Raw genomic sequence first — 19,534 nt, forward strand, 5'->3', positions numbered from 1 at the left:
TCTTGCATTTTTTAAAAAACAGTTATATTCTTGATTTTTTTAATTCAGTGCAGGACCACGCGGTCGTGGCAAATGCCATTTAATTGGGAAGTTCAGTAAAGATTTATAAAGTATATAAATTTGAGTAAAACCGAAATCTGATCTTTTGAAAGAACCATTACAACAGAAGCAAAATGGAAAGAAGGAAAACTCACATGGAAGATTATAAAATTCACCAAAAAATTGGTGAGGGATCAATGGGAAGGGTGCACCTAGCCACTCGTATATATGATGGATTGAAATGTTGCATGAAATCTATCTCAAAATCTTATTTAGAAGAAAATCAAATTGTTGATTACGATGTCAAGCTTAAAGGTCTCCTTAAAATGTCCCACCCAAACATTGTTAAGTATTTAGATTTCTTTGAGGACAATGAAAATTTTTACATCTTCATGGAGTTTTGCGAAGGCCAAGATTTGCTTAAACTAATCAATACCAATCATGGGATCCACGAACCTGATGCCAAGAAAATCATTACGCAATTAGCAAATGTTCTTGTATATATGAATGAACATAATATTACACATAGAGATATCAAACCAGAAAACATTATCGTCAACAGTAGTTATCAAGTCAAGCTTATAGACTTTGGAATCTGTTCTTTAAATCCAATTCCATTATTGACCACATATTGCGGTTCCATTGAATATACTGCTCCAGAAACCATTCTCCATCAACCATATGTTGGCAGCAAAGCCGATGTTTGGTCTTGTGGAGTTGTTTTATATGCAATGTTATCTGGCGAACTTCCATGGAACACACATAATATCCAAATTGCTACACAACAAATCATAGCAGGACGCATACAGTTTCCGCCCACATTTCCACCACTTGCAGCTAATCTTGTACATTTAATGCTTAAAGTAGATCCATCCAAACGAATCTCAGCCAATCAAATTCTTACTCACATATGGCTTAATACAGATACAGTTCATTCTTGTTCACAAATTTATAAGAATACATCAATTGGGAAATATTCATCATTAGTATCGCGCAAACGAAACCTACTGACACACGGAAAAATAACACAGAACTATTCCACTGGATCAGGCATTAAATTAAATAGCGCAATGAATACATTTCAACAAAGACAAAATAATAAAAATACTCTTTCGGCAAATAACTTCCAATGGGTAAGTTTCAGATGCAGAAAGAGATCGTTGTCTAGTATTACATCGGAGGAAATTCTTCCTCCTTTGACGCGGAAAAGCGATAATGAATCGATTTTAATCGAGTAGTTTTTTCTTTTTTTCAGTAAAATACAATACTAAGTTAATGTATGATGTATTATTTAGACATTCAATTCGCTTAACTTTTAGCTAAAAACGTGTAAATATAATGGAACAATGACTGATGTCGACCTTGTTAGGCCCACCCCATGCGTACTTTTTTGTAAACTATAGAAATGTTCATGAATTGATGATTGTAGTAAATTTTTTTGGAACGAATTCAATTTGATATTTTTTTTTTTTTGATGACAGATTTCTCATCCCTTAAATTTTTTTACAAATTTCATTTTATTTTTTTACCCAGCACAGTATTAATATCATTTTGATGTGCACATTTACTTCTTGGATATATTTTGTTAAAGGAATTTCAAATACACAAATTATCATCAGATGATTATGAAGAAAAAAATAAATCGAACAAATCGAGTTTCAAATTTTCTAAAAAGCTTTTATGATTTTGCATGTTCACATGATTATGGCGAATTCATCTAATATAAATTCGACTTGACATACATATGTAATTTCAACTTTTTATTTAACGAAAGTATTTTGTCTGTAAAATATTTCAGTGAAACGTTTCAACGTTTTTGTTCTCAAATCCGAAAAAGCGGCAGAATTCAGAGCTCGTTTTTATGGGCGGTTGTATCAACTTTTTGAGACCTAAAGGATCAGGAAGGTGTTCCACTTACGGTTTGAACCGTCTGCTGTCAAATGGTTTCTCTGAAAGCAATTTTGGTTGGCGATGCAAGTGTCGGAAAAACATGCATTGCACAGAGAATTGTCCATGGTACATTTAATGAAAGCACTTTTGCTACAATTGGCGCCGCAAATTTATCTGTTAAAATCGAAACGGAATCAAAAGCAGTCGTTTTTAACATTTGGGATACAGCTGGTCAAGAAAGATATAGGAGTTTGGCACCCATGTATTTCAACGGTGCTGGAGTTGCCTTTCTCGTTTTTGATTTGACAAGAAAATCAACATTCGACGCTTTATCACAATTTTATTCATTGATCGAACAAAAGGCACCAGAGGACATCGCCCTTATCCTTGTAGGAAATAAGAAAGATCTTCCAGAAGAAGAATATCAATGTGATATGGATGAAATTAATGATTTCGCCAAAAAAATAGGCGCAAGATTTTATATCGAAACATCAGCAAAAACAGGTGAGAACATTGTTGAAATGTTCAGAAAGGTAGTTGAGCTTGAAGGATTATGCTATGAGCCCGAAACAACTGAGTTTGTCGAAGTCAATGATGAACAAAATGAAACAACTGAGAAGAAACCATGCTGCTGAGTAAACAAAATGAACTAACGGGTTGGATAATTTCATAATTGAATGTGAAGTTTTTTATAAACACACGCTAACCATGTAAATCAAATTTAAAAAAGTTTTAAATTGTAAATAGCTCGGACAAGCTTAAAATATTTCATGGCAAACATTTGAAATTTGCAAATTTTAAATAAATACTTTCTATTTAGATATGTAGTGAATTTAAATAATGTTTAGGTCAAGAAAATGAAATTAGTGTTGCTTCAGTCTATCCCAGAGAGCTAAAAATGAAGAAAAGTGATCATTTTAAAAATAAACGGTTTTGACAATTTTTTCGGAATGGCCGAAACCAGTTTTGGGGACTTGAAAGATCAGATTCAAGAAATCATCAACGAAACTGTTAAAAGTCATCTTGAGGATAAGATATATAAAGCTGAAAATGTTAAAGGTTGGTGCGAAGAAATTATTCGTGATATCTTGAAAAAACTCAGCGATAAGAAATTCCAACCTTTCAAATATTTGGCCAACTGCTTGGTTTTATCAAAGAGAAGCAATGGCGTTCATACAGTTACAATGTCACTTTGGGATCCACAAAATGATGGAAGTGTTACAAACCAATGGGTCAATGACACCATGCAGTGCATCACCACAGTTTGGGGTCTTAAATATTAAACGTACCTAAAATTAATTCCATTTTTTTAAATCTTTTAATATATATTATCACAAACTATTTTCTATGATTTTAGGGGACTATGCAAGTTTGGGTTACTGTTAACTTTATGTTTATAAAAAAAAAGAAATTTAATTTTGAATTTATTAATAAAATTAAGATAGCTTTAATTTTTAATCATATTGAATTACAAAGACAAAAAACAAAAGAGAATCTTAAAAACATTGTAAAATTCTTCTAAACAATATTTTCATTTTCATTATTTTGGGAAAATGAAGTTTGAGCTTTTCCTGCTAAGTACGGCAAAAATTGATCTCTGAAGAAGTTAGCTGCACCTTTTTCTATATCTCCTTTGATTGATCTGTCACATTTCATAAATCCCCATGCATTCGATAGTGACAAAGAAAACGTAATAACAACAACAAAGAACCACCCAAAATTAAATTTGATAAGAGAGAAGAAACCAAAAATAGCCCAAATTAATGTAGCCGAGTATAATAAAATCCAAAATGTTTTTCTTTGACCATTTTTGTCAGAAATTTCAACATTAGCATATTCAAATAGCCACTTACTTTCTCCATCTTCATTTACTGAGTTTGACCATCTCATTCCTAAAATTAATCGGCCAGCAACATTTTTTGTAAACCAAAAGTCAGCAGCTGCAGAAACTATTGTCAGTACCCACTGGAATATTGTCCATGGGCAGAAAATCCAGCCAAATAAATAAATGAAAAATGGAACAACTTTAAATCCAACGAAAAGAGAGAAAACTTTTCCAGACTGAGGGACATTGACTTTTGGTGCCGGGTCAACAGGAATATCTTTGTTATAATCTTCTGTTCCAATAAATTCCATTTCATCTGATTCCATTTTATAAATTTATAAATTTTTATTCATGGTGACCGTTAAAATCAGACCAAAAAACAAACACCAGAATTGACTAGGTTTGTTTAATACGAAAATCGTTTAAAAAATTTTAATTTTTGGTTGACGCAAAGCCATGGATGATATTGAAATAGAAATTCCCCAGGATTTAAGAAAATGTCGCGCTTGTATTGGATGCGGACTTATACAAACAACAGATTGGTGGAAGGGTTGTTCTAGTGATCTTAACTGCCCAAATTGTCGATTCGACAATTTTAAGTGGAAAGAATGTACAAGTGCAAGTTTTTCCGGAATGCTTGCAATTTTCAAACCAGAAATCTCATGGTGCGCTAAATGGCAAAGGTACAATACAAATGTTGTTGGCTTGTATACTCTTTATAATGATGGCGAAGTAACAAAGAATATAATAGATCAACTTAAAAGAAACAAAAGACCATTTCCAGAATGGGTTGAAAAGGCATCAAAAGAAATTAGTAAGTAATAAGTATGTTTAATGCTCAGGTATACAGCAAGAAATTTTAGAACAATTCTGCATTCCATAAAAAAGCTCATATTATTTTATTATAGTACAGTTCTTAATGAATTTCATAGAAATATATTTTAATTCTCTTTTTTATATGAGTTATTTTCTTATTTCATATATGAAATAGGCACTCTTAGTTATCTATAAAAATCATATATATGTAATTACAATTTATTTTTTCCATTAACCCAAATAAAAGATACAATTTATTATTATTCATAAAATACAACAATAAAAAGAAGCAATTAAAAACAAGATTTTGCACATTGCATCTCACCCGAAAACGTTAAAATTGCACAATTAGAACGAACGTTAATTTTAACACGCCTGATGTGGGTTATTGGTCAACGCTTTGAAATTTTCAATACATTGAAACAAAATTTTTAGTCGTTTTTCAAAACAGAAAAGGAAAAAAAACATTTATCTCCATCTGTTTTCAGCGCCCATAATAAATAAAAATATTATAAAAAGGATTACTATGATATTTAAAAAATGTTAAACAAGCTAAGGATAATAACTTTTCTATCTCTTGGAATACACGAAACAAAAATTTGACAAAAACGATAGTTTCATTGTTTAATTCAAAATTCTGAAATCGATGAGAACTGTCGGTTGACTTCACATACTCATTTTCATGGATATTTCCACAAGATGCCTTCACTCAAATGAACAGCACGACCAATTCGGAGCCGTTGTTCCACCAATCTACCAGACATCTACGTTTAAGTTTGATAACTGTAACCAAGGTGGTGACAGATTCGCTGGAAAAGAAAAAGGATATATCTACACAAGACTTGGAAACCCAACCATTTGTTATTTAGAAGGAAGGATTGCAAACCTTGAAGGTGCAGAAGCATGTGCAGTTACATCATCAGGAATGGGTGCTATTGCTTCCACTGTCCTTACATTTGTTAAAGCAGGAGACCATGTCATCAGTGATGGTACTCTTTATGGATGTACAGTTTCCTTATTTGAGCATCAATTAAGGAAATTTGGTGTTGAAGTTGATTTCATTGATACATCTATCCCAGGAGAAGTTAAAAAGCACCTCAAGCCAAATACAAAGATTGTATACTACGAAACCCCAGCCAATCCAACAATGAAAATCATTGAACATAAGCGAGTTGTTGAAGAAGCTCATTCACAACCAGGTGTTTTAGTCATTGCTGATAACACTTTCTCATCACCAATTGTTACACGTCCAATTGAACATGGTGTTGATCTTGTTGTTCATTCAATGACCAAATACATCAATGGTCACACTGATGTTGTTGGTGGCTGTGTCTGTGGCAAAGCTGAACACATTGCAAGGATCAAGGGCGAAGGTATCAAAGATATCACCGGATCTGTTCTTTCACCACATGATGCATTTCTTGTTGTTCGTGGTCTTATGACACTTGAACTTCGTGTTAAGCGTGCTGCAGAAAACGCACAAAAGGTTGCAGAATATCTTGCAGCTAATCCAAAGGTTGAACATGTTTACTACCCAGGACTTCCAACTCATCCAGGCCACGATATTGCCAAGAAGCAAATGAACACCTTTGGCTCTATGATGTCATTTGAGTTAAAGGGAGGAATTGAAGCCGGAAAGGCACTTTTGGATAACCTTAAACTTATCACTCTCGCTGTATCACTTGGAGGATGTGAATCATTGATTCAACACCCAGCAACAATGACCCACGCTTGCGTTTCAGCTGAAGAACGTCATAAGGATGGAATCACTGATGGCATGTGCAGACTTTCAGTAGGCATTGAAGACATCAATGATATCATCAATGACCTCAAGCAAGCTTTCGAAAAAGTTAATTAAATTAGGTTTTGAAAGATTTCTTTTTTTAATAGTTTGTAAGTGTTATAATACTTCAGTTGTATCGTTTATTTGTTTCTTTTGTTTATTAAAAAATAGAAAACTTTTTGAATTTGAAATCCATGCAAAACGTTTATAAAACAAGTTTCAAAATAAGTTCTTTAGTTTTTCTATTCACCTATTGACAATGACATTGATTTGTATCGTGCTAAGTCCAAAAATGAGTTTGCTTCATTCATAGATGTGAACTCTATCTCTATTTCCTTATCCTTTATTACTGCATTTGCAACAATTTTCGCTTTTGTTCCGTCACGCTTCAGCCCCTTTACATCCTTTAGCTCTATACTTTCTACCACATCCAACTCATTATTTACAACGAATAAATATCTCTGAGTTAATGCGAACCAATTTTTTGACTTTAAATCCATCACGAACATTTCTATTCTTTCTTCATATAGCCCATTTCTATATATTTGAAATGCGAATTGTGCTCCGTCCATAAAATCTTTAAATTTCTCAATATTATCAATATGTATATCCTTAAAAGCTTCTTCTACATCTATCATTGGCATTGCCCTCGGCAATCTTACTGGCGGTATTACATCTTCATCTTGGCCAGAAAAGAATTTGCGCGCTGCTGAGAATGAGCCGAGTCCCACATCGACAATTCCAGCTATAGGTTTTGTTACCACTCCAATTAAACCTTTTCCGATACCAAGAAAAGCGCCAATTGCGCCATGCTCTTTAGCCATTCTTATTGGCTGCATTATAATTCCAGTAAAACCATCAACGATATTATTTTTGAAGGAATCGATTCCACCAGTAAATGCTTGTTTAGCAGTAGTATTAACTCTATTAATTCCACCACCGGAATCGAATGAAACGAAATGTAAAAGTTTCGATGCAACATTTAACGCTGCTTCACCAGTTGAAAACAAAACAGTTGAACCCATTGATTGAATATCGATTTTGTTTCCAGACTTAGCAAAGTTTGAAGACTTATTACCTGTTGACGCCATAAAGATATCAGTCTTAAAAAGAAGTTTAACTCCTTGTGAAATCCCGGATTTAATAATTGGAGATATAATTTCTTTTTGAACATATGATTGACTCATTGTACATTCTTCAAACTCAAATGCAGGTAATACTATATGTCCATTAGTAATATCAGGTATAACTCTAAGCGCTAACATCGAATTTGGAAAACGATTTGGTCGTGTAGTTTTAGATCGAATAAATAATGTGGTAACGATTTGATTGATAATAAAATATTTGGCTGTAAATGGATCAGATGCTTTATTAGAAATTTCGGAAATTGGTTTCGGTGGTTCAATTTTTGTGTTTTTGGTATTAGTTAAAAGTAATTCATATTGTAAGAAATAAAGTATATCAGAGATAAATGCTAAATCTAAAAATAATATTATCGGCTCAATTGTTAAAGAAATATCTTTACATGCAGTAAATAATGCTGTGTTTTGGAACATTGTTGACTTAAATTCTACAAGATTTTCTTCGTCCGTTTGTGGATAACCTGCTGCCGCTACTCTTAATACAGCTAAAGGATGTAAATCATCAAGTTGTAAAGAATGCATAATGAAATTCATTTCGATAAATTGAGAACTATTAAACTCAAATTGGATTCCATTTAATGATAATAATGCAATTTCATTAGATTCATGATCAAGTAAAGTTAATTCTATAAGTGGTAATTTAAGCTTAAATTCAAATTGTTTTGGCTTGTCTTGTTCTATTGGTTCATTTGATATTATAATTGTCTTTGTACGATCTTCATTTAATATAATTTCATAAAATAATAAATCATCAATTTGAATCGGCTCATTAATATTCGTTAAATTAAGTTCATATTTTTTATCTTTGATAAATAAATTAAGATTTGGTATACCAAATGGATCTTTATAAGCAAAAATTGTTGTTGCTTCTGGATAAATTTCATTATAACAATTTGTATTCATTTGTGAAATTTTGATTTTTTCGTCTTGTATAAGATTAGTTATCATTAATGGTTGTGGAAGTAATGCAGGCTTTAGATATGTATGAATTTCAGTTTTAACAATTTGGATATTAATTTCAATCAAATGTTTATCAAATATAAATGTCGTATGAATTGGATCCGATAAAATTATTTTTATATAATCGGATATATTTGGATCAAATTTTAATCCATATTCAAAACTTTTCGATGCTATATCAATTTGTATTAATTTTCCAGGTTCGAAACATATTAAGTCACCAATTAATTGATTTTCATGAATTGGTTGTAAATAAATTGGAAATGGAAAATCATTTCTTAATCTTAAATATGGAGTAATAGTAACAATTGTCGAATGTGAGAAAGGTTCATTCGATTTTATATTATAAAAAAGAGGAGTAAAAAGATTTTGATTTTGATTGTTTTGTATTAATAAAGGATCAGAAACATTACTTGTCGTACATTCTATTGTATTTACTGAAATATTTTCGATTTTATTCATAAATACTTTCATTGGTAATCTATTTTCATTTTCTTTTTTCTTCTTATTTGAAAAATATGCATCATGACTAAAGAATAGAATTCCATCATCGTTTTGATTTGCACCTTCTATTCGAGGGAAGAATTGTGTTAATATTTGATTATAATTAATATCAATACAATATAAATTCTTATGCGATTGATTAAATACAACTGTTGGTGGATAATAATTAAAATGTACTTGTTGACATTTAGGCTTTTTAGTAGCTTCTACAGCAAATGATACTGAACATGCTTGAGCTTCAATAACTGATATTTTAATAGGTGATATTATATTCTTCTTAATAGGAACAGATGTCTTTTTACTCATTGGTCCTTTAGAAATTGCATAATATGCTTCGAATTGTTTAGAAGTAATATCTAAATCTAATACACTAACTGATTGATATGGCTGAATTATGAATTCAGAATTTGATTTAAATAAATGTACTGTTAAAGGTAATGGAATATTATTATGTAATTCAGCTTGTGGTTCAATTCTTAAGTTTAATATATTCGTTGTTGATTGATATTTAGCATATAATACTAAATTTATTGGCTTTTTATTAATGATAGAAGGAATTAAATCTGATTGTTTTTTAATGTTCTTTAATAAAAATGTCGAATGTTTAAATGATGTTAATTCAGAATTATCAGTTAATGCAAATGGTTCAGTTGGTATAACTGTATATGGTAAAGATGATGTTGATTTAGCAGGTAATTGAATTACTTTTTCGAATTTCTTCCATTTCTTTTGTATCATAAGATAAAGTGTTACATTTGTTTTATTTTGAATTTGTATTAATGATGAAATTATTAATTTTATACCTTTTGTAGTTTTTTGCTTAAAAACAACTATTGATCGAGTTATAAAATTAGGATAATATAATTTAGACGCAATTACTTCGACAGGTTTTTGTTTTTCAATGAAAATTTTAATTGGAGTTTCTTCATTTATAGTAAATTCTTTTGATGTATTTGGTAATAATGTAATTTGAGATGTTACAAAAACATCAATTTTAATTCCTGTTGCATTTATTATTTGATATTTAGGAATTTCTTGAATTGGAATTTTATTTGAATTTATTGATTCATTTATTTCTTGAATATAATTCAAAAGTGATTGTACTGCACGTGAAGAAATATTTATATTTAATGGAGTTTGGAAATCAACAGCAAATTTTAATGGATTACCTAATTGGAATATAATTCGCATAACCATTGGTTCAAGAATCATTCTCCATTGTGATGAACCTTCATTTAAAAAATCGAATGAATGAATATCTATATCAAGAGAAACTTCTTTAGACAAATCTAATGTACCATGAATTGGATTAATTTGTGTTCTAAATAAAGAAATTCCACTTAATCTTTCTCTATTTAAATTAATTTTGATTTCATTTGTATTTATATTTATTATTAAATTATTAATATCATTAATTTCATTATTGTTATTTGATTTCTTATTGTTATTATTTTGTTTATTTGAATTAGGTAAATTTAATGAACTTATAAAATTCATAATTCCTTTGTATAATAAAAAGATTGATGTAATATCACATATACAAATAGAAATAGAAGCAGGTTCAGTATAAATACTAATTGTATTTCGATCTTTTAAGAACCCAAGATTTATACCAGATATAAATGGAGGATATATAGTTCCTTTGTATTGGAAGAATTGACAATCAAGTGAATCCAATGACAAAAACAATGTAGAATCATTTGATTTAAATTGAAATGTAAGTGTTGCCTTAAGAATATCATTTGTAATACCAAATTGAACAGGTAAATTTACTGAAAAATTATTAATTTTAAGATCAATTGATAGAGATTTCTTTTCAATAACTTCATTATTATTTTGTGGTTGAATTTGATCTGTTTCTTCTTTTTCGGTAAATTGATATGTTAAAAATGGACATTGCATTATAATAGAAATTATATTTGTTAATAATTTATAATTAACAAAGATTTGTAATGAATTAATTGAAGCTTGAATTTTATCATGTTTCATTTCTAACTCAATTACATTTGTTTCATTTTTAGAAGAAATCATTTCTAAAGGATATAATTGATTTTCTTTTCCAATTTCAGCACAAGATATTGATCTAATTTGAACTTTTTTATCATCATTTAACATCAAAAATGAAATATTTGATATTATTAAATTAGTAATTTCTTGACGGAATGAAATATTAATTTGATGAATCATAGCATCAAATTTAACATTAAATTCAAATGGTGAAAGTTCTTCTTTTTCTTCAATTCTTTTTTCATTATTCTTTGGTTTAAGATTCATTAATCCTTTTATTAATTCACATAACGATAAAAGTGTTTCATTATCATATATAAAACTAATAGAATCAAATGATAATTTAATATCAACGCCATGTAAAATATCATAATCAATATTTTGATATTGCGAAAGAATAGATTCATCAGCATTTTCTTTAAGTTTTGGTGGGCTTTTATTTAAATCTAAGAGAACAGGAATATTCATTTTCGTTAATGATAAAATAGTAAAATCATTCGTATTAAATGACAACAAATTTAATAAAATTGAAAGTTTTTGTGGTGATTCTGAATTAATTACAAATTTATCAAAAATAATTGAAAAATTATTCGGAAGAATCGAAATATTTAATTTATTTATATCAACTTGATAAGAATATGATGGAAATGAAATTGGTTTTGGTTCTTTTTTAACAACAGCATTTGTTTGTTGCTTTTGAGGAATTAATTTTGTGAAAAACTCAACAAATTTCATAATATCATTATAATTACAATTAACATTAATTTCATCTGTTCGAAATCCAATAAAATCATTTGAATATTTAACACTTAATGATTTCGTTTCAAGAAGAGGTGTTTGGAACATTAAAAACAAAGGCTTTATAACATTTATTGTAATTGTTGAAACATTTCCAACAGATTTCATTTCTAAATCAATTTTTTCGAGTGAAAATTTTCCATAATCACTTTCATTATTTGAAAAGTAAACATTAAAATCTTCTAATTTTACCAAAATTAAATTTGTTTTATTTGAATTATTTTGCTTTTGAATAACTTTCTTTGTTTGTTTTGATTGAGGTTTGACATAATCAAGAATTTGTTCATTTGTTGGAATTAATATCGAAATAATTTTTTGTAATACTTCTTGTTTTAACTTAATTTCCGTATGTGAAGGTAATATTACTTCCATTTTTTCTTTATCCATTTTAATATTTAATGGATATTTCATTGATATAAAATCACCTGAATTAGAAGTAATAAAATCACTTGAAATAAATGAATCCAATTTAACATTAATTGATCCATTTGGATCTATTAAAACATATATTGAATTAAAATTAAAATCAATAAGATTTTGTTCTTTTTCTTTGATAGAAAATCCAATATGATTAAGATTAAATTTTAATCCAAATATTCCGTTTTGATTTTTATTTTGAGTTTTAGTTATTTGTTTTTGTTGATTTGATTGAGTTATAGATTTTTGAGGTAATAAAACAGCGGGAATATATTCAATGATTTCCATTAATAATTGATAATCAGTTGATTGGAATGCTAAAAGAATTTCTTTAATATCTAAATCAACAAAAATTGAATTTCCAAAATTAATTTTTGCATTTGCTGAAAAAGGACTTAATAAATATCTTTCATTTATATTAATTTGGAAATTCTCAAAACAAAATGTTCCTGATTGATCTTCATTAAAATTACCTTTGATTTCATTAAATGATACTCCTAATTTAATTGGAGAATTTTGTTTATCTAAAACAATTAATGAAACACTTGGATTTGTAATTGATAACTTTCCAATTACATTTGGTATTTGAATTGGTTTATTATCAACTTCTTCTATAACTTCAGTAATTACAATAACATTTTCTTTAGTTATAGAATTAGAAGGAATTTCTTCAACTTTTGGTTTTATTTCAAAGAATTGTTGTAATTCAAATATCCATCTGAAGTCTAAACTTGCAATTGGATCAATAATTGAACAATTAATTTCATGCGTATTATCTTTTCCTTTGTATACAAAATCAATTGCATTTTTATTAATGTTACCAATACTTAATAATGTTTTATCATTTGAAGTAGCTGATAATGATTGAAGTTTAACATTTGCATTTATATTTGATGGTAACATTACTACATTTAAAAATAAGTCTTTAAGTAAAAAATGACTTTGAATAGAATCGTCACTATTTAAAAGAGTAATTTCAAATTGTTGTAATGCGATTTTTGCTAAAAATGATGGAATTGACTTAGGTTGACTTGATTGATTTGATTGAGTTTGTTCATTTTTATCATTTTCAATAATTTCTGTGTTATTTGATTGAGACTTAGGAATTAAATTCTTAAATTGATCAACAAGTGAAAGAATTTTTATTAATTGTTGCTTTTTCAATTTAAGTTGTATTTTAGATAATTCGAACATTAATTTAAACATTTCAATTGATTTAATTTCTATAAATGATTTATCAAACTTGATTTTAGAAGAAAATGGTGTACATAAATATTCATCTCCTGATTTCAATTCGAAACCAGAAAATTCTATTTGGAAACGATCATAAAATGAATTTGTATCATTTATATTTCGAGGAATTGGATCATTAGTTTTTATTAAAAATGAACCAAATGAAACTGAAAATGAAGAATTTTCAAATGGTATAATTATTGTTGGTGCAGCTATTTGAATATTAATTCTTAAAATCGGATGTCTTTGTAATATTTGTTCAATAATAAATTGATTCATTTCTCTTTTAGTTTGTACTTGTTGTTCTGTTTGCTTGTGTACTTTATTATTCGTTATAACATTACTTTGTTGTTCTTTTTGTGGTATTTCAACGAATTTAAGAATTGATGGAATCCATTGTAAATCAATAAAAATTGTTGGACGAGCAGTTTCTAAAGATAATTTAATATCATTTTCAACTTTTAATAATTCCATGTTAATTGCAGATTGTTCATTTGTACCGAAATTCACAATTTCTTTTTCTTGAGAACCTTTTATTAAAATAAATTGTAATAAAAATGAAGCTTCTGTTTTTGTTAAAATTGATGACATATTTGCTTTAATGTTATTAATTTCAGAATACATACAAGATGAATTTGTGATTGAATCCATTAAATTTAATGAAATTTTACCAAATTTACAATCTAAAATTATTGATGATTGTGAAGGTTGTGTTTGTTTTGATACAATTTTCTTGTTATTATTATTTTGTTTTTCTTCTTCTTCATATGTTGATAAATTATCATTTTTAGGTAATATGTCTGTTATTGATAATATAGACAAATAATCTTCACGGAATAATTCAAATTGAATTGCAGGAATATATAATGAAAGTCGAGTCATTCCAATAGAACGTAACTGAATAAATGATTGATAAAGTGAAACATTAAATTCAACTGGATTACATAGAAAATGATCATTAACCTTAATTTGAAACCCTGTAATTTTAAGTAAAAATTGATCAAAGTATGAATCAACTTTATCAACTGAACGTGGCTCATTATATGGAACATTTGTTATATCAATATTACCGAAATCTATAGAAATTGGTTGTGCTGTAGGAACAGTAATTGATGGTGAATCAAAATGTATATCAACCAAAAAATTTTTATGCGCTGCTAAAAGATCTTCTATTTCTGGTATTGTATTATCTCTTTTAACTTTCTCTGGTGCACCTTCTTCTTGTTGAATACCTGAAGAAGCATTCAGAAACGCTTGAATTTGATCGATTAAACTAAAATCTGCGAAAAATTCTGATTGAGTACAATTCACCTTTAAACTTTGTTCATTTGTAGCCTTATTGTTAGATAATTTTAATAAGCAACAATTATCCATTTTTTCATTTTTAGTTAGTTTGAAAATTGCTTTATCATTTGAAGTATTATTTAATAGTAATAATTCATTAATTGTTCCATCAATATTTATTATATCGCCTTCTTGTAATAGACTTCCTTTAAATAGATTAAGGTTAAATGTTGCTAACTTATCTTTATCATTCAGATTCAATGAAACTTTCAATGCAGATATAACAAATTCAATTAAATTCTTATTTGTTTGTGCTTCATTAATTTTCGGTTTTCCAGCTGCTAATTCTTCAAGTTCTTCTTTTTGTAACTTAAGAGCTTTATCTTTAAACATTTGCGTTTCTGTAATTCTCTTAGCATATAATCGTAAAAGAATTACAACATCAGTTCCAAACTTTTCTTGTAATTTATCAAGTTCTTCTTGGTCCTTTTTCGGGTTTGGCTTTGTTAACATTGTTGATAAATCTTTTAGATACTTTTTCCTATTCTTTAAGAAAGTTAATGCTGTCTTTGGATCGAAAACAATTGGATTTCTCTTTTTGATTGTACAATTATAAAAGAATCGCCACCATAGCCCTGATGAACGTGGAGACCGAGGTTCTCTATTTGGTTTTCCACAACTTGAAAAGAATCTTCTTCGATTGAATCGCGTTTGTTCCATTTGAAGTTCTCTTATAACTCTGTATTGTGATGAACTAAGTGAAAGATTAATAATATTAGTAGAGAATTTCAGCAAGTTTGAAAAGTCTAAAACTTCTTTGATATTATGAACAAGAACACCTTGTATAGAAAAGTTGTGTAAAATAAATTGGTGTTCACTTGAAATTGCTTCTTTCATCTTCGCTTTGAAATTTGTAGAATCATCAAATGATTGTGTATCAGTATCTAAATATATCGAAAGACCTTTAAGTGAAACAACTTTCCTGAGAACATTAGGGGTTGTTGGAACAAAGACTTCTTTCATGTTTTCATCAACAGTAAAAACGGATATTGACGGGATAATGATTCCAAAAGCAACACGTTTGTTTCCAATGTGATGTTCAACTCGAATATGAATATCAGTGATATTTACTCTTAAGTTGTTAATAATTGTGCCAACTAGCCCGCCAAGTAAATCGCCTGAAGAAACATTTTGTTCTTTTAGCGAAGCATCAAGCTCACCATATTGACTGATTGTAGATGCTGAATCCCCCTCAATTAAAACACGGCCAACAATTTTTCCAAGTAAAAAAATTTGATTAATTTCAACTTCGCATGGAGAAGTTTTAAGTTTCATATAAGGAACTTTTAAAAACAAACTGCTGATTAGCCCTTGTGAAACCTCAAGGGGTAGCTGGTGTTCGATTAATGCAGATTTTTTTATTAATAAATTCTCTAAAGATACTTTTCCTGAAAGCAAAGCGATTTTAAGACTTTTGGTGTCAATGCGGTCAACATATTTATCTAAAATATATGATAGAACAGTTGAAACAAGAGATTCGAAAACCATCTGAAACCCTTTGTTGGTTTGACTTTTTGAAAGAGCATGTCAGAAAAGTTCTTTTATGAATTCACACAAATTTGTGCTTCACGATTAAAAGCATTTCAAAATGTTTTTTTTGGCATGCCAAAAGCAATCGCAATTATCTCTAAAATTTTTCGGAAACAACAAAAAAATACGATGTTCCCTGTTACCTTAATGAATGTTCCTCATTTATCAAATAATTTCGCAACAATTTTTTGATCAATCTTAAATTGTTCAAAAATAATTTAAAATATTAGCAGACCAAGAAGTTGCATTTCATAAGTTACTTCTATTTTCTTAATAAAAATTTTTATTATCTCCATTTAGGACAGAAGATTTTAAATAAAAAGTAATTTTCCACAAGGCATGATTGCACGCTAAAAAATTGAATGCAAATGTAAAATTTCTGTCTGAATTAGCCGACCATTTTCCTCTCAAAATTTGAGTGGCCATATCACTCTTCATGACCGAAACTTTCGTAGATAACGAATCTGGTTTCAGACTTGACATCCACTTTGAAAATGTTTTCAAGAGCATCCCAGATGTTATGGCTGAACAACAACCAAAGATTGAAAAAGCTCTCAAATTAATAGAAAGAATGGAAAATGGTGAAATTGTTAACCATACAGCAGTTGTTGCCGAATCCGAAGATCGTCAAGTTGATCACTACAACTTGAGAATGGTTGAAGAAAAGGTTAAGGGCAAGTCACTTGCTCATACCCTCAAACTTTGGGAAGAAACTCTTGACTTTGCCAGGAAAGTTGAATCTGGTGAAATCAAGCCATCCAATGCTGACAAGTATGAAACCATTATCTTCAACGGAATTGGTGGTTCATATCTTGGTCCATTAATGCTTATCATTGCCAAGTATGGTATGGATTACAACACCACTGCTAACCTTCCATTCAAGATCTACTTCATTTCCAACACTGATTCTGACATGTATCATCAAATTGTCAAATCCATCAACATTGAGAAATCCATCATGGTTCATCTTTCCAAGAGTGGTACCACCTCCGAAACAGCCGGTAACATGCACACCTGGATGTCGATGTGTGAATCCAAGAATCTCCCAGTTGGTGAACACAACGCTTGTGTTACCATTGCTGATTCACTTCTTGACAAGATTGCCAAGGACAAGAAATTCATCCGTGATTGGCATATGGAAATTGATACCGGTGGTCGTACCTCTGTTTGCTCCGAAATCGGCATGGTTCCATGCGCCTTTGCACATCTTGACTTCGCAGCCTTCATCAAAGGTATGTCACATATGGATTGCTTGACACGTCGTCCAACTGAGAATCCCGCCGCATTACTTGCTGCCATTATCGACAAGAACTCACAAATCAATGGCTTCAAGAACATGATTGTTCTTTGCTACAGTGAATTTATGCGCGAATATGCACATTACCTCCAACAATTATACATGGAATCCTTAGGTAAGGAATACAAAGTCGATGGCACTGAAGCACGTGTTGGCCAAACAGTCTTTGGAGGCGTTGGAACAGGCGAACAACATTCCTTCATGCAACAAGTACAAAAAGGCCTCGGCGATTGTTTTGTTCGTTTAATCTCATTCGAGAAGCGCGAGAACGATTACTACAATGCACAAGCAGGTTCAATGGGCCGTCAATTACTTGCATTCCTTAAAGGCACTGAGAAGGCGTTGTTGAAGAACAAGAGGCCATTCATTACATCATCATTCCATGAACGTAACGAATTCACATTCGGTATGATGATTGCATTGGAAGAAAGAATCGTTTCATTCCTCGCGGCATTCATGGACATCAACGCTTATGACCAACCCGGAGTACAGGACGGAAAACTCGCTGCGTCTGGCGTCAATAAGATATCCGCCGAAATTGTGAAGAAACTTGCCGAAAAGCCAAACGTGAAGGGTACAGCGGCAGAAGTGTTGAAGCAACTCGCAATCGAAGGAGAGTACTACGAAGCAGAAGCAATTCTTAATGATATTTATAATAACGCTAAGGTAGAAAACGCTTATCCAGAAATTAAGGATATTAATGCTAAGAGAGAATATAACGCACAGGCAAAACAATACGTCTTCGAGTTCTCTAAGTAAAGATAAAATAAGCATTAAATTGTTGAATCAACAAAAGACTTCTTCATAACATTAATATGGTAATCGATTTTTGTGTTTATTCTGATTTCTATATATTTCTAGAATTTGCTTCGCGTATTTGAGGAGCGAAGCAAACAAATAGAAAATTGAAAATTTCTCAATGAGAAATACACAGAAATTATAAAAAAGTTAAGCATAGAATATCAAAGTACGTATTATGTAATTCCAATAATTTTGCTTCGATAAATTTTTATCATGATTAAAACACAGTTCGCGAACCGAATGTTTTCAAAAAATTTTAGATTACCAAATTTGATTAGTGGATTCCATGGAACAGAAGTAAATACTTCAAAATATTGTATTATGGAAGATTTTGAAAAAGTGCATCCATAAGAAGACCATCTTGGGGCGTATCGTTTCTATTATTTACCACTGTATTATTTTATTAATTTTATTATTAAACAAAGAGACCCTCAAAAAGTGCAAAAATAAAAAAATTTTTTAGATCTAAAACTCAGGATCCTGAATCCTGATTCTAATGGAAAGTAAATCAAATAGTTTAATAAATTTATCATGCTAATGATATCAAAGCATGTTTCCAAATTTGAATATTCAAAAAACTGGATTAACATAATTTTAAATTTCTTTTTTCTTTCTATAATCAAATAATGCATTTTACAATTTATATACTTAAATTGAAGTAAAATATATGATCATTTATAAATAATAATTTATTTTTAAGTTTATTCATAGCTCAAGTTAAAATAAACATTCAACTCATAGCAAAGTTGAGTAACATTTCCTCTGTTACATTACTTGGCAGCCAGTGCGGAGTGTTCTGTCTTTCCTTTGCCCATTTCCGAATTTGGTACTTTCTTTTCCTTATAATTTCGCTTAGTTTTAATGCTGAAATATTTGTTTTGTCTGACAGTTCTTGTAGATCGTTTTCTGTAATTTTTTGTGAAATATTTCTCGAAAAGAAAAATGTGTTAATGATTTCATTTTGCCACTCTTCGATCTTTTTGAAGCATTTTTCTTTAAATTTTGGAGTTAAATTAAATTCTTTTTGAATTGCATTTTCAAGCTTTTTGTTTAATTCTTTGATTGATTCAACAAACATTTCAATTTCGGTAATAATTTGATCACGTTTTGGATATCTACAATTATAATGCTGAAGAAGTTTATTATGA

At 29.6% G+C, this 19,534-nt stretch overlaps 8 protein-coding genes across 8 annotated transcripts; 6 read left to right on the forward strand and 2 right to left on the reverse strand.

Annotated features, from left to right (window-relative positions):
- Window positions 1–236: 236 nt before the first annotated feature.
- On the forward strand, window positions 237–1,277 carry GO595_006342 (CAMK family protein kinase; the record flags this gene model as incomplete). The annotated part of the gene is made up of 1 exon (XM_067919684.1): window positions 237–1,277. One exon carries the CDS (start codon window positions 237–239, stop codon window positions 1,275–1,277), a length of 1,041 nt encoding a protein of 346 aa, XP_067773220.1.
- Window positions 1,278–1,979: 702 nt separating this feature from the next.
- Window positions 1,980–2,564, forward strand: GO595_006343 (small GTP-binding protein; the record flags this gene model as incomplete). The annotated part of the gene is made up of 1 exon (XM_067919686.1): window positions 1,980–2,564. The coding sequence occupies one exon, from the start codon at window positions 1,980–1,982 to the stop codon at window positions 2,562–2,564; it is 585 nt and encodes a 194-aa protein (XP_067773221.1).
- A 315-nt stretch (window positions 2,565–2,879) lies between these two features.
- On the forward strand, window positions 2,880–3,212 carry GO595_006344 (dynein light chain Tctex-type 1; the record flags this gene model as incomplete). The annotated part of the gene is made up of 1 exon (XM_067919687.1): window positions 2,880–3,212. One exon carries the CDS (start codon window positions 2,880–2,882, stop codon window positions 3,210–3,212), a length of 333 nt encoding a protein of 110 aa, XP_067773222.1.
- A 998-nt stretch (window positions 3,213–4,210) lies between these two features.
- On the forward strand, window positions 4,211–4,576 carry GO595_006345 (transcription elongation factor SPT4; the record flags this gene model as incomplete). Its single annotated transcript, XM_067919688.1, has 1 exon — window positions 4,211–4,576. The coding sequence occupies one exon, from the start codon at window positions 4,211–4,213 to the stop codon at window positions 4,574–4,576; it is 366 nt and encodes a 121-aa protein (XP_067773223.1).
- Window positions 4,577–5,252: 676 nt separating this feature from the next.
- GO595_006346 (methionine gamma-lyase) lies at window positions 5,253–6,428 on the forward strand (the record flags this gene model as incomplete). The annotated part of the gene is made up of 1 exon (XM_067919689.1): window positions 5,253–6,428. One exon carries the CDS (start codon window positions 5,253–5,255, stop codon window positions 6,426–6,428), a length of 1,176 nt encoding a protein of 391 aa, XP_067773224.1.
- Window positions 6,429–6,595: 167 nt separating this feature from the next.
- On the reverse strand, window positions 6,596–7,618 carry GO595_006347 (vacuolar protein sorting-associated protein vps13; the record flags this gene model as incomplete). The annotated part of the gene is made up of 1 exon (XM_067919690.1): window positions 6,596–7,618. One exon carries the CDS (start codon window positions 7,616–7,618, stop codon window positions 6,596–6,598), a length of 1,023 nt encoding a protein of 340 aa, XP_067773225.1.
- Window positions 7,619–13,989: 6,371 nt separating this feature from the next.
- On the reverse strand, window positions 13,990–16,246 carry GO595_006348 (uncharacterized protein; the record flags this gene model as incomplete). The annotated part of the gene is made up of 2 exons (XM_067919691.1): window positions 13,990–14,010; window positions 14,141–16,246. 2 exons carry the CDS (start codon window positions 16,244–16,246, stop codon window positions 13,990–13,992), a joined length of 2,127 nt encoding a protein of 708 aa, XP_067773226.1.
- Window positions 16,247–16,724: 478 nt separating this feature from the next.
- Window positions 16,725–18,344, forward strand: GO595_006349 (Glucose-6-phosphate isomerase; the record flags this gene model as incomplete). Its single annotated transcript, XM_067919692.1, has 1 exon — window positions 16,725–18,344. The coding sequence occupies one exon, from the start codon at window positions 16,725–16,727 to the stop codon at window positions 18,342–18,344; it is 1,620 nt and encodes a 539-aa protein (XP_067773227.1).
- Between the last annotated feature and the right edge of the window lie 1,190 nt (window positions 18,345–19,534).

This window comes from Histomonas meleagridis (assembly GCF_020186115.1).
Source record: "Histomonas meleagridis strain 2922-C6/04-10x chromosome Unknown contig_44, whole genome shotgun sequence".
Classification (NCBI taxonomy): Eukaryota; Parabasalia; order Tritrichomonadida; family Dientamoebidae; genus Histomonas; species Histomonas meleagridis.